This window comes from Macrotis lagotis, chromosome 8, assembly GCF_037893015.1.
Source record: "Macrotis lagotis isolate mMagLag1 chromosome 8, bilby.v1.9.chrom.fasta, whole genome shotgun sequence".
NCBI lineage: Eukaryota > Metazoa > Chordata > Mammalia > Peramelemorphia > Peramelidae > Macrotis > Macrotis lagotis.
The window spans coordinates 103,366,963-103,387,241 of NC_133665.1; the positions used below are offsets into that span (position 1 = coordinate 103,366,963).

The window sequence follows — 20,279 nt, forward strand, 5'->3', positions numbered from 1 at the left end:
GACCTCACAACACAGAGGGTAGACCTGGAGATCTTAGACTGTTAGAGCTACAAGATACCTTAGAACATAGAATGTCAAAGATAGGAGGCCTCAGAATATAGAATGTTAGAGCTAGAGGAGTGCTTAGAGCACAGACTATAGACTGTCAGAACTAGAAGAGACTTAGAACATAGGATGTCAGAGCTGGAATGGACCTTAAACGCAGATCATAGAATGTCTTAGCCAAGGGAGCTAGAGATTCTAGTTCATCTGTCTCACATTATAGATGAGGAAACTCAATCTGCAGAGAGAGGATTTGCAAGGTCACATAATAAATGTGTTAAAGAGGAATTGGATTAGTACCCAGGTTTTAGGCCTCTTTCCTTGACCCTTCTCATTTGTGAATAGTTGCACACATTTTGGTTTGGATTTGAGGACAGATCTCTCTGCCCTTGGGGCATCCTGACTGCTCACAGCTCCTTAGAACTTCTCCTGTGGGCTTTGAATAATATTGAAGCTGTGATTCAAGCTAATATCCTCTGAAAGATTTAAAATGTTATTAAAATGTTATTATATGAAGTGGCTATAACCAGAGTAACAGGAAAAAACCTTTTCCTAGTCGTATATGAAAAATTAGGAGCCAGGGATGGGAATTACCACTGTCCTTTGTCAATGATACTAGTGAATTTTGATTCCTCCCTTCCATGGTCAAGCTTTTTCAGTTTGCGCATTTGACAGGCACCCTGTAGAACCATTCCCCTTTTATTGGATTAAAATGATCTACTCAGCAGTGGGGCTTGAACCTACACCTGTGGAACTTTGTTTTTCTATTTTCCCCCAGATTCGAGAACTTGAGAATCAATTAGGTTCAACTCGGAATCGTTCCATTAATAATGAGGAGGACATGTCAAACCACTCAGAAACAAAGAAATTTTCGGCCCAAGAGAAAAACCTCTTAAAGATCCGTATCTTGGAAAAAGAAAAAAAGGATGCATTAGAGGTAAAGAAGAGCTTCTCTGGCTGGGATTCCGAAGGTTTAAGCTGGATACTTCCAGATACACTGGGCTAGCTCTCAGGATGTTCAAGACATTCCCATTTTTTATAATATAATAACAGGCAATTAAACATTTATTAAACACCTACTTATGTACAAAACTAGGTACTAAGTTTTATGAAAAACAAAAATCTTAGATAAGACATGGTTCTCATCCTTATAGAACTAATAGTCTTAGTTGGGCACAAACTACACATAATTATAAATCACGATAGGGCAGATAGGTAGCACAGTGGAGAGCACTCTGGGTTTGAAGTCAGGAAGACTCATCTTCTTGAGTCCACCTCTGGCCTCAGATACTCACTAGTTCTGAGACCCTGGGCAAGTCACTTCATGCTGTTTGCCTCAGGTTCTTTATCTTACAGATCATCATTTTACAGAAGAAGAAACAGTTCCAGATTGGGGAGGTATTACCTGCACTAGGTTACATACAAGAAAAGTGACTTAACTGGTATACATGCCCAAAGTCCAACCCAAGTCTCACTGCTGCCTCACCCCCCAGGTGTATGCTACACCCTTGGCTGACAGCTATTTACCAGATTCAGAGTGCTGACCTGAGTACTTTGCCCAAGTACCATTTTGTGGTTAGAAAGTATGTTTTATGTGGCTGAGTCCTGGGGCTACACAGACAACTACTTGAAATCACCATCTTAAGAAGGCCTTAGGTTAAGAAGGGTTTGATCATATTCCCACAGGGAGAAGTATTTTTGTGGTTGTTTGTGAGTGTGTGAGTGTGAGTGTGAGTGTGTATGTGTGCAGATTAGCTTCTGACCCCTGACTTTTATCTTATTTGCTATAGAAATTCATTTATTTGACAAACGAATTGTTCTAGGAGCTAAAGGAGTTACAACATTTAGATATTCCCCCAGGACCTACCCTCATGATCCCAATTCTTTTGGGGGGATAAGATAAGCAAGAGGGCATTATGCCCACGCATCAGAACAGATATCCATATAAAGTACAATAGCCCATGCTATACACACCAGCAGACTGAGATCAGAAGATCAGAGTTGTTGCCAGTTGGAGCAGAGCCAGGGAATTTGCAAGTCTTCTTGAAGATGGTACCATTTGAATTGGGCTTTGTCAGCTATGTAGAAATGAACTTGACACAGAGGGAGGAGAGAGAGACATATCCAAGCATAGGAAACAACCCAACACAGTATAGAGTCCCGTAGAAGTTGAGAGAAGAGGAGATCCTGTCAAAATGGAGTCCCTGAGAGGCCTCAAGAAGCTGGCAACACTTGGGCTGAACCTCAGAAGTATGGAAAAGATCTGCCTTAGGGAGGAAGAGGGAGAAAGTTGTTTTTTTTTAAATTATCAGTAAAATGTTATTAAAAAAATTCTGGAATTGAGACTGAATATGTTGTGTTTAGGATCGGGAAGAAAACTAGGCCACAGGCAGCAGGATGTTCAAAGCAGTGGTACCTAAGTTTGATTAGAGAAGGAGAATTGGGGATGCCACCCAGGATGTGAGACTGTAGGGCTGTGACAGTTGTGGTAGAGGAAGCTAAGCCCTCTCTGGTTTTGGAATGAGAGATCCTGACTTGGGAAAGTCAGTCTGAATTATGTAGGCTCCAGTTCCTTCATGTAGGACCAGAGGGTGGCACTGTGGAAGGCTCTGTAGTCTTTCTTTTTGGTCTTTGAAGGGGTAAAGCTGAAGTGTTCCTTTTCAGGCCTCACCTGTCTTCCCCCTTGGGGGTGGCTGAGGATGTAATTTTTTTGTTCCATCATCACCTTCTCCTCCTTACCTCAGTCTTCTCCAAAAATTTAATCAGCCTCATCCTATTTCAACAATTATCTTGATTTTATCCTGAGGGCAGATTCACTTGGTCCCTTTCTCCACTATGTTAGAGTTTTTATATAGGACAGAAAGTTATTAAACAATTATTATAGCTCAGATGCCCACTCCACCCAAGTTAGAAAAATTTCTAAAATTTGGTCAGAAGTTGCTTCTTTTCTCTAATTTAACGTTTACCTGCCCCTCCCTCCTTCACTAACCTTGTACCACTATTTTTTTTTCAGCTTGACTTATTAAGTTCTAAGTAGAGTAAAGATACCATCTCACTGCTGCTACTGCTGTTCTAATATAAAGCTAGCTCTCTAATATAAAGTTAGCTGTCTCACAGGTTTGGTGCTCCTCTTTCAAAAACTCTTGGGTGTGAGTGACTTCAAACCATCTTCTGGATCCAGAGATTTGTATAGTTTATCTTCCTCCCAGGATGAAGAGGGACTATTTATCTCTCTGAATTACAAATCTCCATATGCCAATCAGTCCTCGAACCTTTATTACATATAAAACAAGGTGCAGCAAGGTGGGAAAGTGTATCAGTTGCTGAGTTTGGTGTCAGAAAGTCTCATCTTCCTGAGTTCAAATCTGGCCTCAGACACTTATTAGCAATGTGACTCTGGGCAAATCACTTCAACCTGTTTGCCTCAGTTTTCTCATCTGTCAAATGCGCTAGAGAAGGAAAAGGTAAAAAAAGTAAACAAAGATACTCTAGTATCTTTGCCAAGAAAACCCAAATGGGGTCATGAAGAGTTGTACATGACTGAAAACCAACTGAATAACAAGTGGGGTGAATTAAATTGCCTTCCAATTCTAAAGTAAGTGTCTTTTGCCAGTCTCTGAATTAACTGGGCAATGGGGAAAGAGGGAGCAGGCCTTTAGATATTTTGGAGTCAGAGCTCAACATCAAATTAATGTTTTAGGAAAGTTGGCTTGATGTCCTTCAATAGGAATGGATTAGATATAGAGAGCATTTAGAAAGCTGTTAAAGTCCATACATGAGGTGGTAATGGTGGTGGTGGGGCGGGGATGGGGGTATGATGGCGGAGCTGAACTAGTATGACAACTGTGGGAAGGGGGAGGAAGGAACAGATGGTATAGAAAATTCAACAAACATTATGTACCTGATTTATGTAAAGAGAGCAGCTGTGTTCCTTGACTAGAAACCTCCAGCCAGTTCCAAATCTGTAGTAGTCTCTCCTCAGGGTCTTCTAACATTTTCTCAAATACAGTAAGATCAAATGATAACTTGAAATATCACAGAGCCTAAAGGGCAAAAGGGACTTCAGAGACCCTCTAGCTCACCCTGAGCCAGTCCATTTCACTTTTGGAAGTTCTAATTATTAGGAATGTCATTATTTATAGTGATGGCAATAATATCTCATCTCATCTTAATTGAATAAGGTTTACATAAGGGTAGTCTTGGGACAAGTTTTTTTCCTGCTATTATTATTAAAGGTTCTGGTCATTGTAGGACAGCTGGAAATAAATGACTGTTTTTTTCTAATTAAATTTTACAATTTTTGGATGTGAAATAATCTTCTGTAGGCTCATTGAAAGCCTGGGTGGGAGATCTTGAGTAGAACTTCCAGTAATGATGATACTGTATGTCATCCTGCTCTGATAATGGTTTTCTTTTTTTTAGGTTTTTGCAAGGCAAACAGGGTTAAGTGGCTTGCCCAAGGCCACACAGCTAGGTCATTATTAAGTGTCTGAGACTGGATTTGAACCCAGGTACTCCTGACTCCAGGACTGGTGCTTTATCCATTATGCCACCTAGCTGCCCCCGATAATGGTTTTAATTTTGAGTAGGATCATAGAATTATAGAACTCTAAACTGGAAGGGACCATATAACTCAACCCTTTGTTTTATAGATGAAGAAATTTAAGAGATTAAGAGATCTGTCCAAGGTCACACAGTCAATCATCATTAGAAGGGTATGTGAACTGAGATTTTCTGACTTGAGATTCAGCATTCTTTCCACCATATCATGCTACATTCATAAAGACCTTTCTTCTTCTAGGACTCCATGCCTTGTACATTTTGTAGTCTATATATCTTAAAGATTGAGTTTCTATGTCAGTGTCTACTAAAACCATCATACTGGCACCTGGATTAAGATGACTATGAAGACCACCTTGTGAGTCCTCACAGCAGCCATCTTAGCCTGGGTGTTTTTAATGAGTGTCTCATGGCTCACCTGGCCTTGGGTATGTGGTATAAAGGGCCAGGTGGCCAGGATATTGAAGGGTTGAGCTAACTTAATGACCTTGATGACCTGATGCCTTCCTCCAAGCCACCTGAACATAAGCAATTGAGAAAGCAACATAGTTCAGCTAGTTGGATGACCTGCTTTCCTCTATGTTACACAAAGATTATCAAAATATGCCAGGAATTAACAGTTTAGTATTGTGAAAAGTCTCATTTCTAGAAATGGTCACCTAGAAAGAGAAGGTGAAGATGGAGAATAATTGCTAAACAAGGTCATAACAAACTTAGAAAAGACACCAACACCTTTCAGGTTCCATTTAACAACAATGACAGTCAAGATATCCTGCAAGACCTTCTTTCATTTGGTGGCTTCTCTTCTTTCCTCTTTAGTTTCCTCCAGCTTCTGTGTATCCTGAAAAGCCTTAATTGAAAAAGTCTTTTTAGTCACCAAGTGACAGCGTGAAAGTTAGGAGAAACAAGGGAGAATCATGTACTTGATTCCCAGCCATGATGAGGAGCATCATCAGGAAAGGCTCACAATTGATATCCCGCTTATGTCCACTGGTGTAGCTAACTAGGTGGCCCAGTGGATGGGATAGCAGCACTGGAGTCAGGAAGACCTGAGTTTAAATATGGTCTCAGATACTTACTTAGATGTATGACCCTGGGGATGTCACTTCACCCTAAATATCTCAATTTCCTCATCTGTCAAATGAGCTAGAGAAGAAAATGGCAAATCTTCAGTATCTTTGCCAAGAAAACCCAAAAATGGGATCATGAATACTCAGACACAATTGAAATTACTGAACAACATTAGATCACTTATCAGAGAAAGTTATGTAAGAACTTCAGACCAACTATGGCATGTTTGAAAAAACATGTCAGACTTGGTTGGGGATCAAGTACATGATTCCCCCTTGTTAATCCTGACTTGCATGCTGTTATTTGGTGACTTAAGACTTTTTACATTAAGTTTTTCCAAAGATGCACAGAAGCTGGAGGAAACTAAAGAGGAAAGAAGTCACCAAATAAAAGAACAAAGAAGACAAAGAACTAGGAAGATTCAGTTTGATGTCCTGGGCTCTTAGATAAAGTTAACCATCAATTATCAAAAAAAACTCCCCCCTCCAACCTAAAAAAACCAAATCCCAATGCACATTTTTCTTGATTTTTTTTCAAATCAGTGTTAGAACCAAGTAATTGTAGTTAACAATTTGAGCTGTGATAATGCCTCAGTTTCAATATAGTTTATTTATGGAATTCTCAAGAATAGTTTGAGGCTGTCCCCATTATCTGTTATTTTTGTAACACATAATTACCTTATGGTATATATACCTCTAACCAACTGATAATATTCTTCTAGTATGGAATCTGGTAGATTCCATATTTTTACAGCCTGCTGTGAAATCTCTTTTTCAAGCTTGTCTTTCACTTCTGTATATTTACATCTACAATCAGTTATTCTCTCTTTTGTTTCTATGATCAGACCTGCCACTGAGGTAGGGGTGAGGAACATCCAGCCCTTGGGTCATATAAGATCATTTGGTCTGGTGTTGCTAAAACAATGTATTAATCTAAGAGGTTTTTCGGAGTGAATTATTTAAATGTTTAATCAAATATAGCAGGTTAATTTTCAAGTTGATAATTTTGTATGTCTGTGAATTGATATTATAAATATCCAAATGGCCCTTGGCAGAAAAAAGTTTCCCCCCTGCACTATGGAATAGAGTTTTTCTACTCTGCCGATTATTTCTGCTGTGTAGGTCATAAATTCTATTTTCACAATTCCTAATTTTTTTTTAAACCATTCAGAATGGAGCAGCTAGTTGTTGCAGTGAATGGAGTCCTGGAGTCAGGAGGCCCTGAGTTCAAATCTGCTCTCTGACACTTAATACTTAGCTTAGCTTTGTGACCCTGGGCAAGTCACTTAACCCCATTGCCTTGCAAAACCAAAAATTATTCAAAAATATTCTGCTATGTTTCCATGCTTTCTTGAGAGAAAACGATCAATGTTGTTTCATTTTCCTTTGTCTTTTTTAAATTTTTAAAAAAGATTTTATTTGAGTTTTACAATTTTTCCCCCTAATCTTAATTCCCTCCCCCACCACTATACATTGATCCAAATTGAATGTGATAAGACATAAATCATATCCTTAAGGAAGAAACATAAAATATAAGAGATAGCAAGATCAGACAATAAGCTATCAGTGTTTTTTCTAAATTAAAGGTAATAGTCCTTGGTCTTTGTTCAGCCTTCACAGTTGTTTCTCTGGATACAGATGGTATTCTCCACTGCAGACAGCCCCAAATTGTCCCTGATTGTTGCACTGATGGAATGAGCGAGTCCATCAAGATTGATCATCACCCCCCATGTTGCTGTTAGGGTGTACAATGTTTTTCTGATTCTGCTCGTCTCACTCATCATCAGTTCATGCAAATCCCTCAAGGCTTCCCTGAATTCCCATCCTTCCTGCTTTCTAATAGAACAATAGTGTTCCATGACATATATAGACCACAGTTTGCCTAGCCATTCCCCAATTGAAGGACCTTTACTTGATTTCCAATTCTTTGCCACCAAAAGTGGGGCTGCTATGAATATTTTTTGTACAAGTGATGTTTTTACCCTTTTTCATCATCTCTTCAGGGTATAGACCTAGTAGTGGTATTGCTGGATCAAAGGGTATGCACATTTTTGTTGCCCTTTGGGCATAGTTCCAAATTTCTCTCCAGAAAGGTTGGATGAGTTCACAGCTCCACCAACAATGTAATAGTGTCCCAGATTTCCCCCAACCCTTCCAACAATGATCATTATCCTTTCTGGTCATATTGGCCAGTCTGAGAGGTATAAGGTGGTACCTCAGAGAAGCTTTAATTTGCATTTCTCTAATAAGAGCAATTTTTCATATGACTATGGATTACTTTGATCTCCTCTTCTGCAAATTGTCTTTGCATATCCTTTGACCATTGGTCAATTGAGAAATGGCTTTTTTAAAAAATATGACTCAGTTTTCTGTATATTTTACAACTTAGTCCTTTGTCAGAAACACTAGTTGTAAAGATTGTTTCCCAATTTACTACATTTCTTTTGATCTTGGTTACAAGTACTATTGATATAACCTTGATGGACTCACTCATTCCATCAGTGCAACAATCAGGGACAATTTGGGGTTGTCTGCAGTGGAGAATACCATCTGTATCCAGAGAAAGAACTGTGGAGTTTGAACAAAGACCAAGGACTATTACCTTTAATTTAGGGAAAAAACCTGGTATTACAGTCCGTGCAAAAGCTTTTTAATTTAATGTTATCAAAATCATCTAGTTTGCTTTTAGTGATGTTCTCCATCTCTTCCTTTAGTCATAAACTGCTTCACTTTCCATAGATCTGACAGGTAAACTAGTCCTTGATCTTATAGTTTGCTTATAGTATTTTTTTTTATGTCTAAAATCCATTTTGATCTTATCTTGGTATAGGGTGTGAGGTGTTGGTCTAATCTAAGTTTCTTTCATACTAACTTCCAGTTTTCTCAGCAGTTTTTATTGGAGAGAGTTTTTAGCCCAATAGTTGACTCTTTGGGTTTATGAAACAGCAGATTAGTATAATTGTTTCCTGCTATTGCACCTAGTCTATTTCACTGGTCCACCACTCTATTTCTTAGCCAATACCAGACAGTTTTGATGACTGATGCTTTGTAATACAATTTTAGATCAGGTAGGGTTAAGCCACCTTCTTCTACACTTTTTTTCATTAAATTCCTGGAAATTCTTGACTTTTTAATTCTCTATATGAATTTACAACTTTTTCTAACTCATTAAAGTAATTTTTGGAATTTTGAATTATGATTTAAGATTAGGGCACTAAACAAATAGTTTAATTTTGGTAAAATTGTCATTTTTATTATATTGGCTCGACCTATCCATGAGCAGTTGATGTTTGCCCAGTTATTTAAATCCAATTTAATTTGTGTGAGAATTGTTTTATAATTGTGTTCAAAAAGTTTCTGAGTCTGCCTTGGCAAATAGACTCCCAGGTATTTGATATTGTCTGACGTTACTTTGAATGGGATTTCTCTTTCTAGCTCTTCCTGCTGTACCTTGCTAGTCATATATAGAAAAGTTGAGGATTTATGAGGGTTTATTTTATGTCCTGCAACTTTGCTAAAATTGCTAATTGTTTCTAGTAGTTTTTTGGATGATTTCCTGGGATTCTCTAGGTATACCATCATGTCATCTGCAGAGTGAAAGTTTTGTCTCTTCCTTTCCAATTCTATTTTTTTTTTTAGTTTTTGCAAGGCAGTGGGGTTAAGTGGCTTGCCCAAGGCCACACAGCTAGGTAATTATTAAGTGTCTGAGGCTGGATTTGAACCCAGGTACTCCTGACTCCAAGGCCAGTGTTCGATCCACTGGGCCACCTAGCCGCCCCCTCCAATACTAATTTCTTCAATTTCTTTTTCTTCTCTAATTGCTGAAGCTAATATTTGTAATATGACATTGAATAGTAGTGGTGATAATGGGCACCCTTGTTTCACCCCTGATCTTATTGCAAATGCCTATAACCTCTTCCCATTGAATATAATGCTCTAGACCAGAGGAGCCCCTCCTTATTATTCTAAGCAACAGTCTATTCATTCCTATACTCTCTAGTGTTTTTAGTAGGAATGGGTGTTGTATTTTGTCAAAAGCTTTTTCAGCATCTATTAATATAATCACATAATTTCTGATAGGTTTGTTGTTGATATAATTAATTATACTAACAGTTTTCCCAATATTGAACCAACCCTGCATTCCTGGGATGAATCCTACTTGTTCATAATGTATTATCCTAATGATAACTTGTAATTTTGCTAAGACTTATTTAAGATTTTTTCATCTATATTCATTGGGGAGATAAGGCTATAATTTTCTTTCTCTGTTTTAACTCTTCCTGGTTTAGATGTCAGTACCATATTGGTTTCATAGAAAGAGTTAGGCAGAGTTCCATCATCCCCTATTTTTCCAAAGAGTTTATATAGAATTGGAACTGTTTGGTAGAATTCACTTGTCAATCCATCAGGCCCTGGAGATTTTTCTTAGGGAGTTCAATGATGGCTTGTTGAATTTCTTTTTTCTTAGGTATTTAATCTTTTCATTTAACTTGGGCAACTTATACTTTTGTAAATATTCATCTATTTCACTTAGATTGTCAAATTTATTGGCATAGAGTTGGGCAAAATACTTCCAAATTATTACTTTAATTTCCTCCTCATTGGTGGTGAGTTCACCTTTTTCATTTATGATACTAGCAATTTGGTTTTCTTCTTTCTTTTTTTTAATCAAATTGACCAGAGGTTTATCCATTTTATTTTTTTTTTTGTTTTTAGGTTTTTGCAAGGCAAAATGGGGTTAAGTGGCTTGCCCAAGGCCACACAGCTAGGTAATTATTAAGTGTCTGAGACCAGATTTGAACCCAGGTACTCTTGACTCCAAGGCCGATACTTTATCCACTTTGACACCTAGCCGCCCCAATTTCATTGTTTTTTTCATAAAACCAACTCTTGGTTTTATTTATTAATTCAATAGTTTTTTTTTTGCTTTCAATTTTATTGATTTCTCTTTTAATTTTTAGAATTTCTAATTTGGTATTTATTTGGGGATTTTTAATTTGTTCTTTCTCTAATTTTTTTAGTTGCATAATTAATTCATTTATTTCCTCTTTCTCTAATTTATTCATGTAAGCATTTAAAGATATAATATATCCCCTGACAGCCACTTTGAACGAATCCCATAGGTTTTGGTATGTTGTTTCATTATTGTCATTATCTAGGATAAAATAATTAATTTTTTCTATAATTTGTTGTTTGATCCACTCATTCTTTAAAATGAAGTTATTCAGTGTCCAATTACTTCTAGGTCTGTATCTCCCTGGCCCAATATTGCATATGATTTTTATTGCATTGTGATCTGAGAAAGATGTATTCACTATTTCTGCCTTTCTGCAGTTGATCATTAGGTTTTTATGCCTTAGTACATGGTCAAGTTTTGTATAAGTGCCATGTACTACAGAGAAAAAGGTATATTCCTTTCTATCCCCATTCAATTTCCTCCATGGGTCTTTCATGTCTAGTTTTTCTAACATTCTATTTACCTCCTTAACTTCTTCTTTATTTTATGATTCGATTTATCTAGATCTGAGAGCAGGAGGTTGAGGTCTCCCATTAGTAGAGTTTTTCTGTCCATGTGTTCTTGTAATTCTTTCAGCTTCTCCTCCATTGGGTATATATATATATATATATATATATATATATATATATATATATATATATATATACTCAGTATCGAAATCATTTTATTGTCTATGGTACTTTTTAGGAGGGCATAATTTACTTCCTTATCTCTTTTAATGCTATCTATTTTTGCAGCTGCTTTGTCTGAGATAAGGAGTGCTACCCCTGCTTTTTTCACTTCAGCTAAAGCAAAATATATTTTGCTCCAACCTTTTACCTTTTCTCTATATGTATCTCTGCTTCAAATGAATTTCTTGTAAGCAGCATATTGTAGGATTCTGGTTTTTAATCCACCTGTTATTTGCTTATGTTTTAAGGGAGAGTTCATTCCATTTACATTCAAAATTATAATTACTAACTCTTTATTGCCCTCCATGCTATCTTCCCTCTATTTGTATATTTCCCCCTTTTTCCTCTTTATCCATATTTCCCAGTATTTAAGTATTTAAGTATTTCTCCTAAGTAGGGTTATAGACCTTGGCCTGGAGGGAATGTTTGAAGCTATTAAATACTTTTGTCTTCAATCAATGGTGGGCTATACCCTGGGGTGAGGTCATCACTCTCTATTGTCAGCTGAGGTGGTTCTTCTGCTCCTGCACCTGTGCCTGGGGCAGAAGGTCCATAACTGTGTTTGTTCTGGGAAGAGGCTTCAGCTGAAATGGAGGTGTAGACTCAGAGTTCCTCTGTACCAGAGGAGTCCAGGGATGATGTCCACAGCTCTCCTGCACCTGAACTCTCCCCCCAGCCCTGTCGGCTGAGGGTCAGCACCTCCACCAATGCCTTTGCTCCCTAGTTGATCCAAGGCCCCGTGGTAGACCAGGCTCTAGCCCTGCCGCTGATCAAGCAGGTCCGGTTCTCCGGCCCTCAGGTTCTGGGGCTCCAACCCTGTGCTAATCAGGCTGATCCATGGCTGATCCATGGCTGATCTGCACTCTGTGCCTGGACTCACCCATGATTGGGGAAGACAAATCCTGAGTGGATGTTCTTTCTCCTGGCTTTTCTTTCTGGGTTTTGTTGACCATATTTCTGTTACGAGGTTTATTTCATATCATATATGGGGAAAGATCAGGAGATTTTAGAACTGTGCCTGTCTTCTCTCTGCCATCTTGGCCCCATTTTCCTTTATCTTGCAATATTTCTTCATAGATGTCTAGAGTCATTTAATTGATCTGGAAACTGAATCCCCTTTTGTTATTAGTGTCTTCTCTGTTAGTTTATCTACTGATGTTCAGGGTCTTTAATTGAGATTTCTTCCTCTTGAATCTCTGCTAAGTTCAAGTCTTTTTTTTAACCTTTTATTTCCCTGTTGCTCTCTTTCTGACTCCTTCCTTATTGATGGTGATGGACCTTAAAGCTGTCTTAGGCTTCCCATGCTGAACAATTCATGTTTCATTGCCCTTGGTCTAACTTAAGTGATGTCTTGGGCGGGGGGACAGAATTGAGACTAACTGGATGCTGGGCTCTTTCCCTCAGGATTGGTGGAGTACCACTGACCACTCACATGACTCTTGCTCCAGGTCCTTCTGTTCCTTAATTCTCTGGTTGAGTTTTGTTGCATCACAGAGCAAGCCTCTCTCTTTTGGTTTTCTTTGGCATAGGGAGGAAGGGTAGAGTGAGTAGATTTGAGTTCAACCCTGACAGAGTATGACAAGTGGTGATGCAAACAACTTAGGGGTTAGGGATTTCTCAGCTCTAAGTTCAACAAATTATTTCCTCTTTGGAGTTCTTGGTGACCAAGGAGTCAACTAAAATTGATTTTTCTGTTGTTTACAGTTCCTATTCTGGTGACATTTGAGAGGTCATGAAGATTGGAGAAAATGTCTAGCCTGCCATTTTGTCATGTATCCTAAAATTCACTTGCTATGATATGTGATTTCCACCATTTAATAGTATGATGTGCATCGATTAACAGAAAGATAATCTTTCTGTAATTTCTGGTGGTTGGTCTGATCCTGGATTGCTATGAGAAACCTTTCCACTTCTATAAACAAATTTGTATGATTCAACCTTGTATTCTAAAATTCCTAGCTGACATGTGGACTTCACCCAAGGTGATAAGACAGGCAGTCAAGAAGGATTTAAGTGCTTACTGGGCAGACCTGGAGTCAGAAGGAGCTGGGTTCTAATCCAGCCTGGGATATCTTGCCACTTACTAACTGTATGACACTGGGCAAGTCACTCAGTTCTGTTGACCTTACATCCAGGACCATCTCCTGTCATCTTGATTGATATCTGGCCACTGGATCCAGATAGCTCCAGAGGAAAAAGTAAGGCTGGTAACTTAGGACAGTACCCCCCAGTTTACATGCATGTCTAATGGGGGAAAGCAAAACACAAAAAGGAAACCCTCATAATGGGGTCTGAGGAGAAACTCACCAATGGAAGAAGGGGGCTGACATGGCAGAGAGAGATATTCCAGTGTGAGAATAGCAGCTGGGGCATTGTCCAGAAAGTCAAGAGTAGAGTCAAGAGGGGAAGGAATCAACTCTCAGTGAAGTACCTTTTGATTCAGCTCTTGAATTTTAAACATTTCATCAGTTCCATCTGATGACAAACCACTTTTGATTATATTTGACAAATTCAGTGAAAAATACCTTATCAGACTTTAATAATAATAATAACTAATATTTTATATAACATTGCTAAACATCTTATAATTATTAGTTCATTTAATCCTTACCACAACCCTGAGATTAGATGCCATTTTTATTCCCTTACCGATGAGGAAACTGAAGTTGACAAAGATAAGTATAAGGCTTTCCTTTCTTTCCTTTCTTTCTTGTTCAATGTTATCATCACAACCCTATCTTCTCCAAAAAGTGGTCCTCTTTACTTATTTTGTCCTCCTGTTTTCTCAAAACAAAAAAAATGAAACAAAACTGTTACAAATGCAAACCTTTCCATTACTCATAGCTCTTCTTGCCATATCCAACTCATTCTGAACTTTAGCACTCCTGAGACTATCGTAAAACTATGCTGCACTTTTGTGTCCATTCTCTATTCTTCCCTTGCTTTTATCTTCTGTAGATATTTTTGAAAAAAATATAATTTGATGATGGATTCCTTTTCTTCCCCATCATAACTGGATTTTTTTGAGTCTTCAGAATTTCATTTTGAGAATTTCACTTCACTGGGGCTAATTACCCATGTAGAATTTGAATCTATCAAATCCTACCTATGTTTTCTTTGAACTCATTTGAAGACTTCTTCCCCCAAATTTTGGATATATATCATAATATTCCTGGCTTTCTTCTCCTTTATCCCAAACTCAAAGATGAAGCAATTTTTTTTCTACCCAAGGTTTCTCTTATTTTTACTCTAATATACCAGATCACTCTTGGATTGGTGAAAATCAGATCTAAAACAGAAATTCTCCTCTTGTTATTTCTCTGTGCCTTGAAAAATACAGTTAACATTATAATGAAATTATCATTAAGGCAATCAAGAAATAGCTAATTACTCTCTGAATAAAAAAGTATTCAAGTCACATTTTTAATTTTTTTCCATCACTTTCTTAAGTACACAATCAACAGAATAAATCAAACCCTGATTTGTAGCATTTCCTGATTTCCTAAGTATAAAAATAAACACTGAAAATTTAACAATTAACTTTCAAGAGTCAGTGAGATGGGCTCCAGTGCACTCCCACTAATATTACATTCCCCATAATCTTTTTTACTATCTCTTTTTTCCTTTTGAATAGGAATATCCTTCTAGAACCTTATTCTAGTCATGGGCCTCATCCCACCAAGACTCGTTGTTATTTTTCTCTTTGAATTTGAAGCATTAGGATCATCTTCCTTGTTAACCATATATTGTAAATTTGTGACCAGACATCTGAGGCTATGAGTTTCAATACTGTTTTTTCTTGTATATAGTTAATGTTTACCAAATGCTTTGTTGACTGACTGATGAGAATATTTTCTCCTATGAATTTCTGGCTCTTTAAAGGTATTTGTCTTCCTACACTACAGCTAATCCTGATCACAAATTTGGTGGATATATGGAAGCAATTTTCTTCTTTCCCCTTGTCTTTCAGTTGATTGGATTTTGTCAGACTTCAGACAAGTGCACTTAATTAGTCAAGTGCATTCCATCCCTAACTAGGAGCCTGTCATTCCTATATTTTAAACTGCAATCCAGAAATTTTGAATTCTGTCTTTGACTGCATACATCTGCTTTTCTGTCCAAAAGTTTCACCTTCAATTAGCAGCATTGTTGAAAACACCACTTGCTATTCTTCAGGCCTTCAGCATGTTGTACTAGATGCCATAGCTTTCTTGATTCCTCTTGTTCTATATCTAGTTATATCATTTGTTCTGAGCAGTTCACCACAAGTGATGAGTTGGCATCCAATTTGCCAAGGCTTAGGAGAGTCTTTTTCACTCTTGTCTACACCTTTAGGCCAGAAAAGTACACTTCTGTCAGAATACAAACTTCTTGAGAGCAAGGATACTCACTTTTGGGAGTATCTACTCCAGTACTTGGCACGTGGTAGGCACTTGATAAATGCTTGTTTATTGATCTGTTCAACAAATATCCAAGTGCTTCTTAGCATGGAATCTCCAACCAATGCTTCTTCCTCTGACAAACCTTACTGGATTGTCTCTCACCCAAATGTCCCTGTGTATCCATATAATCATCCCTCAAAAGGAGAAGTAGCTTGCTTCTTACTCAGAGTCCTCAACTCTCTCTTCTGAAATAGCCTGATATCTGTTAACTTAATCCTAAGTGGTCAGTGTTTTCTTACCTTTCTACTCTGTGGAACATCCTTCCATCCTCCTCTCATTGCCTCTTCATATTTCTTTTCTTCTTCATTTTCACATTGGGACTCCTTTCCCATTTTTTTTAAAGGATCACTATTTTTCATAATAACCTGTGGAGCAGAGAAGCATTTTTCAACCTCCTCTGTCTTTTGTTCTAGGAGATAAATGAGCTTACTCTTTGAGTACTGACTGAAGTCACTTCGCTGTGGCAAAAATGTCAACATCTCATTTTCCTTGCAGACCACTGTAACTTCTTCCAACTTTTCCTAAATTCCCTACTGTAAGTGAGCTTTTCAGATTTTGTTGCTCTGTCTGGCGGCTCCTCTTCTTCCTCCTCTTGATTTCTTTTTTGAGTCCTCTGTGGGTTGAGGAGTAGACCCTATTTCACTGACTGACTCAAACCTAGGTGACTCAGGCTGGGAAGGCTTCAAACATTGGCACTTGAGGCTGCCATATTGTCAACAGCCAGACTGAGAAAAATAGTTCCTCCATCCTCTGTAATACTTTAAGGTTTAAAAATCACTTTACTCAGGCAGTTGATACAAATATCATCCATATTTTACAAATGAGAAAATTGATCTTAGAGAAAGGAAATTTCTCACCTGTAGCACCAAAACACATTAGTATCTGATACAGAATTTTAACTGATCTCCCTGTCCCAAGTTCACTGGATCCAAGTCTATTACTTTCTCTTTGAACTGCTGCCAAGAGCCCAGGAGCTTATCACCTATTATGTGGTAGGCTAGCAAGGAGTGAATTTTTTCAGTCCCATAAATTTATGAAGAACCATCTATTAATGGGTAGGAAAGACTGAAATCTGCACTGGTGGAGGGAGCCCACATGCCAATGAAATTACATGTCCTTGAACTGCTGAAATAATAAATTATGTTGTACTGCTTTGCATTTCTATAATTAATTTCATCAAAAATCTTTTAGTACTTTTCAAATTTTAAACCTTAAACAATTTTAAATTCAAATATACATACAATAATTTAACTCTCCAGATAGGAAATGACCAGTGAAGCAAAATGAGTTTGAAATGATTTGCTTAGAAGTCCCATAGGAAGAGTAGCATTTCCTTTCACCTCATGCTGAAGAGGACTGGAATAACTGATAGGAAGTGATGGGTAAGTAGCAACATTCCTCTGAGGCTCCGTTTTCTCAGCTGCAAAGTGAAAGGTTTTGAATTTTATGGTCTGAAAATCCTTTTTCGGCTTTAAAATCCTATGACTATAAGCTCCTTAAGGACAGGGTCTATGTCATGATCATCTTTTCATTCCAAGTGCTGAGTAGTTGCTTAATAAATGTTTGTTGAATTACTAATTGGGATTATTTTGTATAATCATGCCTTATCTCATTTCAGAGACTCACGAGTGAGCGAGATATTCTTCAAAAAGATCATGAAGAACTGAAACGAAAATGTGATGGCATAAAATCCCGGAACAAAGTGTTATCCAATGAAATTAAAACACTTAAGAGCCAAATCATAACCTTGCTTGAGAAAGGCAAACATGACGATGAGCTCATAGATGCTTTAATGGTATATCCATCAGTAGCTGTGTGATTGCCTTATAGACTCACACTCTTCCCGAAGCGTGCCAAAGGCAAAAGAGCCTTGATCCTAGGAGGGAGACCTCCTTGCTATTACCATTCATTCAGAGGTGACTGGTAGGACTAATGAAGCACTTGCAAGGGGTTTTGTCTGGGAGATTACTGCTTCAGGCAGGGTTTGAATTAGATGCCCCTTTGGATCCTTTCCAGTTCAGAACTTTGAAGATATATGGTATATTTGCAATCTCATACTTTTTATGTTTCCTAAGAAATAGATATTGTAAAGAGAGAAAAAGCTCAGTGAAGCTAGAATAATTGGGAATCATCATGGGATGGATAAGCCTTGAGCTGGTCTGAGAGGTTAGATAGAATTTGAATAAATGGAGAAGGGAGATTATACTATAGGGGAACTAGTTTAAGTAACTGCATAGATGAAGTGGGGAATGCATAAGACTCGTATAAAAGAACAAAGAAAAGTAATAAAAGATACCTGAAAGGTTCTCAGGAAGATCTAGTTTTCTTTCTTGCCCCTGGGAGATGTGAAGTTAGTTTTGCATGAATCATGAAAGGGATTGTCATGGAGGAATTTCATTGTTGGTATTCAGATATATCCTCTGACTCAGGAATCTCTCCCAAGTAGTACATGTGGTAAAGACAGCAAGGAGTGAATTTTTTTCAATTCCATCAACTCATGAAGAACCATCTACTAATGGGTAGGAATGGTTAAGATCTGCACTGGTGGAGGGAGCCCCCATGCCAATGAAATTACATGTCCTTGCTAAAGTAATTATGCTGTGCTACTTTGCATTTCTATAATTTCATCAAAAAATCTTTTAGTACTTTTCAAACTTTAATCCTTAAATAACTTTAAATTCAAACATGTTTGAATTATGAGACCCCCTTTTAAGGTGTTTAAAACTCCAACATTAGATCTTTGTCTCTTTGAATCTAAAAGACTTTTTTCTTAAAAGTCATCTGAAAATGCCTGTTGAAGGAGATAGCTTTAACCATTTTCAGCTGATATTTTAGTGTGCTTCTAGGCAACGAAGATCAAAGTGATTGCTTTTGGGGAGTAGGAGTAGGACTTGGGAGTGGAATGGACTGTCTCTTCAAGTTTTTTATGATTCAGAAGGTAGGAAGGGATTCCTCAGGTTGATGGTTAGGGCTCATGTGTGCTTATTTCTAGGCAGCTATAGCCCCAATTCTACCAAACCTCCTCCTGGCAAGGAAGGGGGCTTAGTGGAAAGACAGCATAGGAAATTGAAGACTACTGAGGAAAAAATTGGGTCTAAGGTTATTGAACTGCTTGTGTGTTTTCCCTTGTTAGTGCAATGAAGAGCTTCTCCATGAGTGTAACTCAAGGAAGGTCTTTGGAGGTATGCTCCAAGACTCTATTTTTATCCATGTACTTTATAACATTTATATCAATGATTTAGATGGAGGCCTAGATGGCAAGTTTATTGAATTTGCAGATAACACACAGGTAGGAGGTTTAACTAATATGCTAGATGCCATGCTTAGAATCTAAAGATTTGGACTGGAATGATGGACTTAAGTTAGGAAGTTAGAGATAAATGTTAAGTGCCTCAAATTTGGGGGGTAGGATTAAAAAAAATCACCTACGGAAGTACAGAATAAAGAGCTATGGCTGCTGAATGGTTCATGTGCAAAAAGACTAGGAGGTTTTAGTGACCTGCATGCTCAATATGAGTCAATAGCAAAACATGGTGGCCCCAAAGCTCCTGCAGTCTTAATTGCATGAATAGAAGCCCTGCACCCAGAATGAGGGTGGGGATAATCATACTGTCCTTTACTCTGCTCAGGTCACATCTGGTGTATTGAATCCAATTCTGGGTACAACATTTTAGAAAGGACAGTTTGTCTAGAGGAGAGCAGCTATGATGATGAGAAACCTAGAAATAATGTCATTTAAGGATTGTTTAAATGAAGCTTGGAAAAGACAAGATTTGGGGGTAGGGGTTGGAAGGATTATGGTTGTTACCTGGTATTTCCAGGGCTAGCATGTGGGGAAGGATCTAGATTTATTCTGTTTGATACCTGAGAGCATGCAGAAAAGTCTGGTTTGGTTCACTGAAAGAAATTTCCCAACACTGAGACCTATACAAAAGTAGGATGGGCTTGTTCCTCTCCCTACAAGTCTTCAAGCAGATGTTAAATGACTGCTTGTGAGGGAAGTATTCCTGCTTCAAGTATTGGCTGAAATGCACCACAAGATCCCTTCTTGTTCTGAGTGTCTATGATTCTGGAGCATTCAGAACTATGATCTCCAGTGACTTTTTTTTTGAACTTCCTCAGAGCCAGTTAAAACAGCTGCAAGATATCTTAAGTAAACTCAGTCACCATGATGAAAGGACAAAGGAGTCTCAACAAAACTTGGACCAACAGCTGACCATGCAGAATCAAAAAAGCAGCTGTCTTATAGCCCAGCTCCAGGAGATGGTGGCTGAACGAGAGGCAAAGGTCCAAGAGCTGGAAGAAGAAATTGGTCACCTCACTCTTCAGGTAAAAGCATAGTGTGAGCATCCATAAGTCATGTTTGAAAGAGTTTTTTTGAACTGGATAATTCACCTTGGTGGTTTATTATTTATTATTATTATTACTGGCAGTAATAGCAGCTACATAGTGGAAGAGCATGGAACAAGGAGCCAGG

The 20,279-nt window shown here is 38.0% G+C and overlaps 1 protein-coding gene across 4 annotated transcripts in view; it reads left to right on the forward strand.

Annotated features, from left to right (window-relative positions):
- Window positions 1–20,279, forward strand: part of CCDC13 (coiled-coil domain containing 13) — a 123,005-nt gene that overhangs the window by 49,325 nt on the left and 53,401 nt on the right. For 3 of the 4 annotated variants that reach the window (XM_074197845.1, XM_074197846.1, XM_074197847.1), the window contains exons 8-10: window positions 821–979; window positions 17,421–17,597; window positions 19,925–20,131. In XM_074197845.1, coding sequence (XP_074053946.1) covers window positions 821–979; window positions 17,421–17,597; window positions 19,925–20,131 — 543 coding nt within the window. The remainder of the gene's footprint in view (window positions 1–820; window positions 980–17,420; window positions 17,598–19,924; window positions 20,132–20,279) is intronic. The other variant, XM_074197848.1, reaches the window with a different exon arrangement.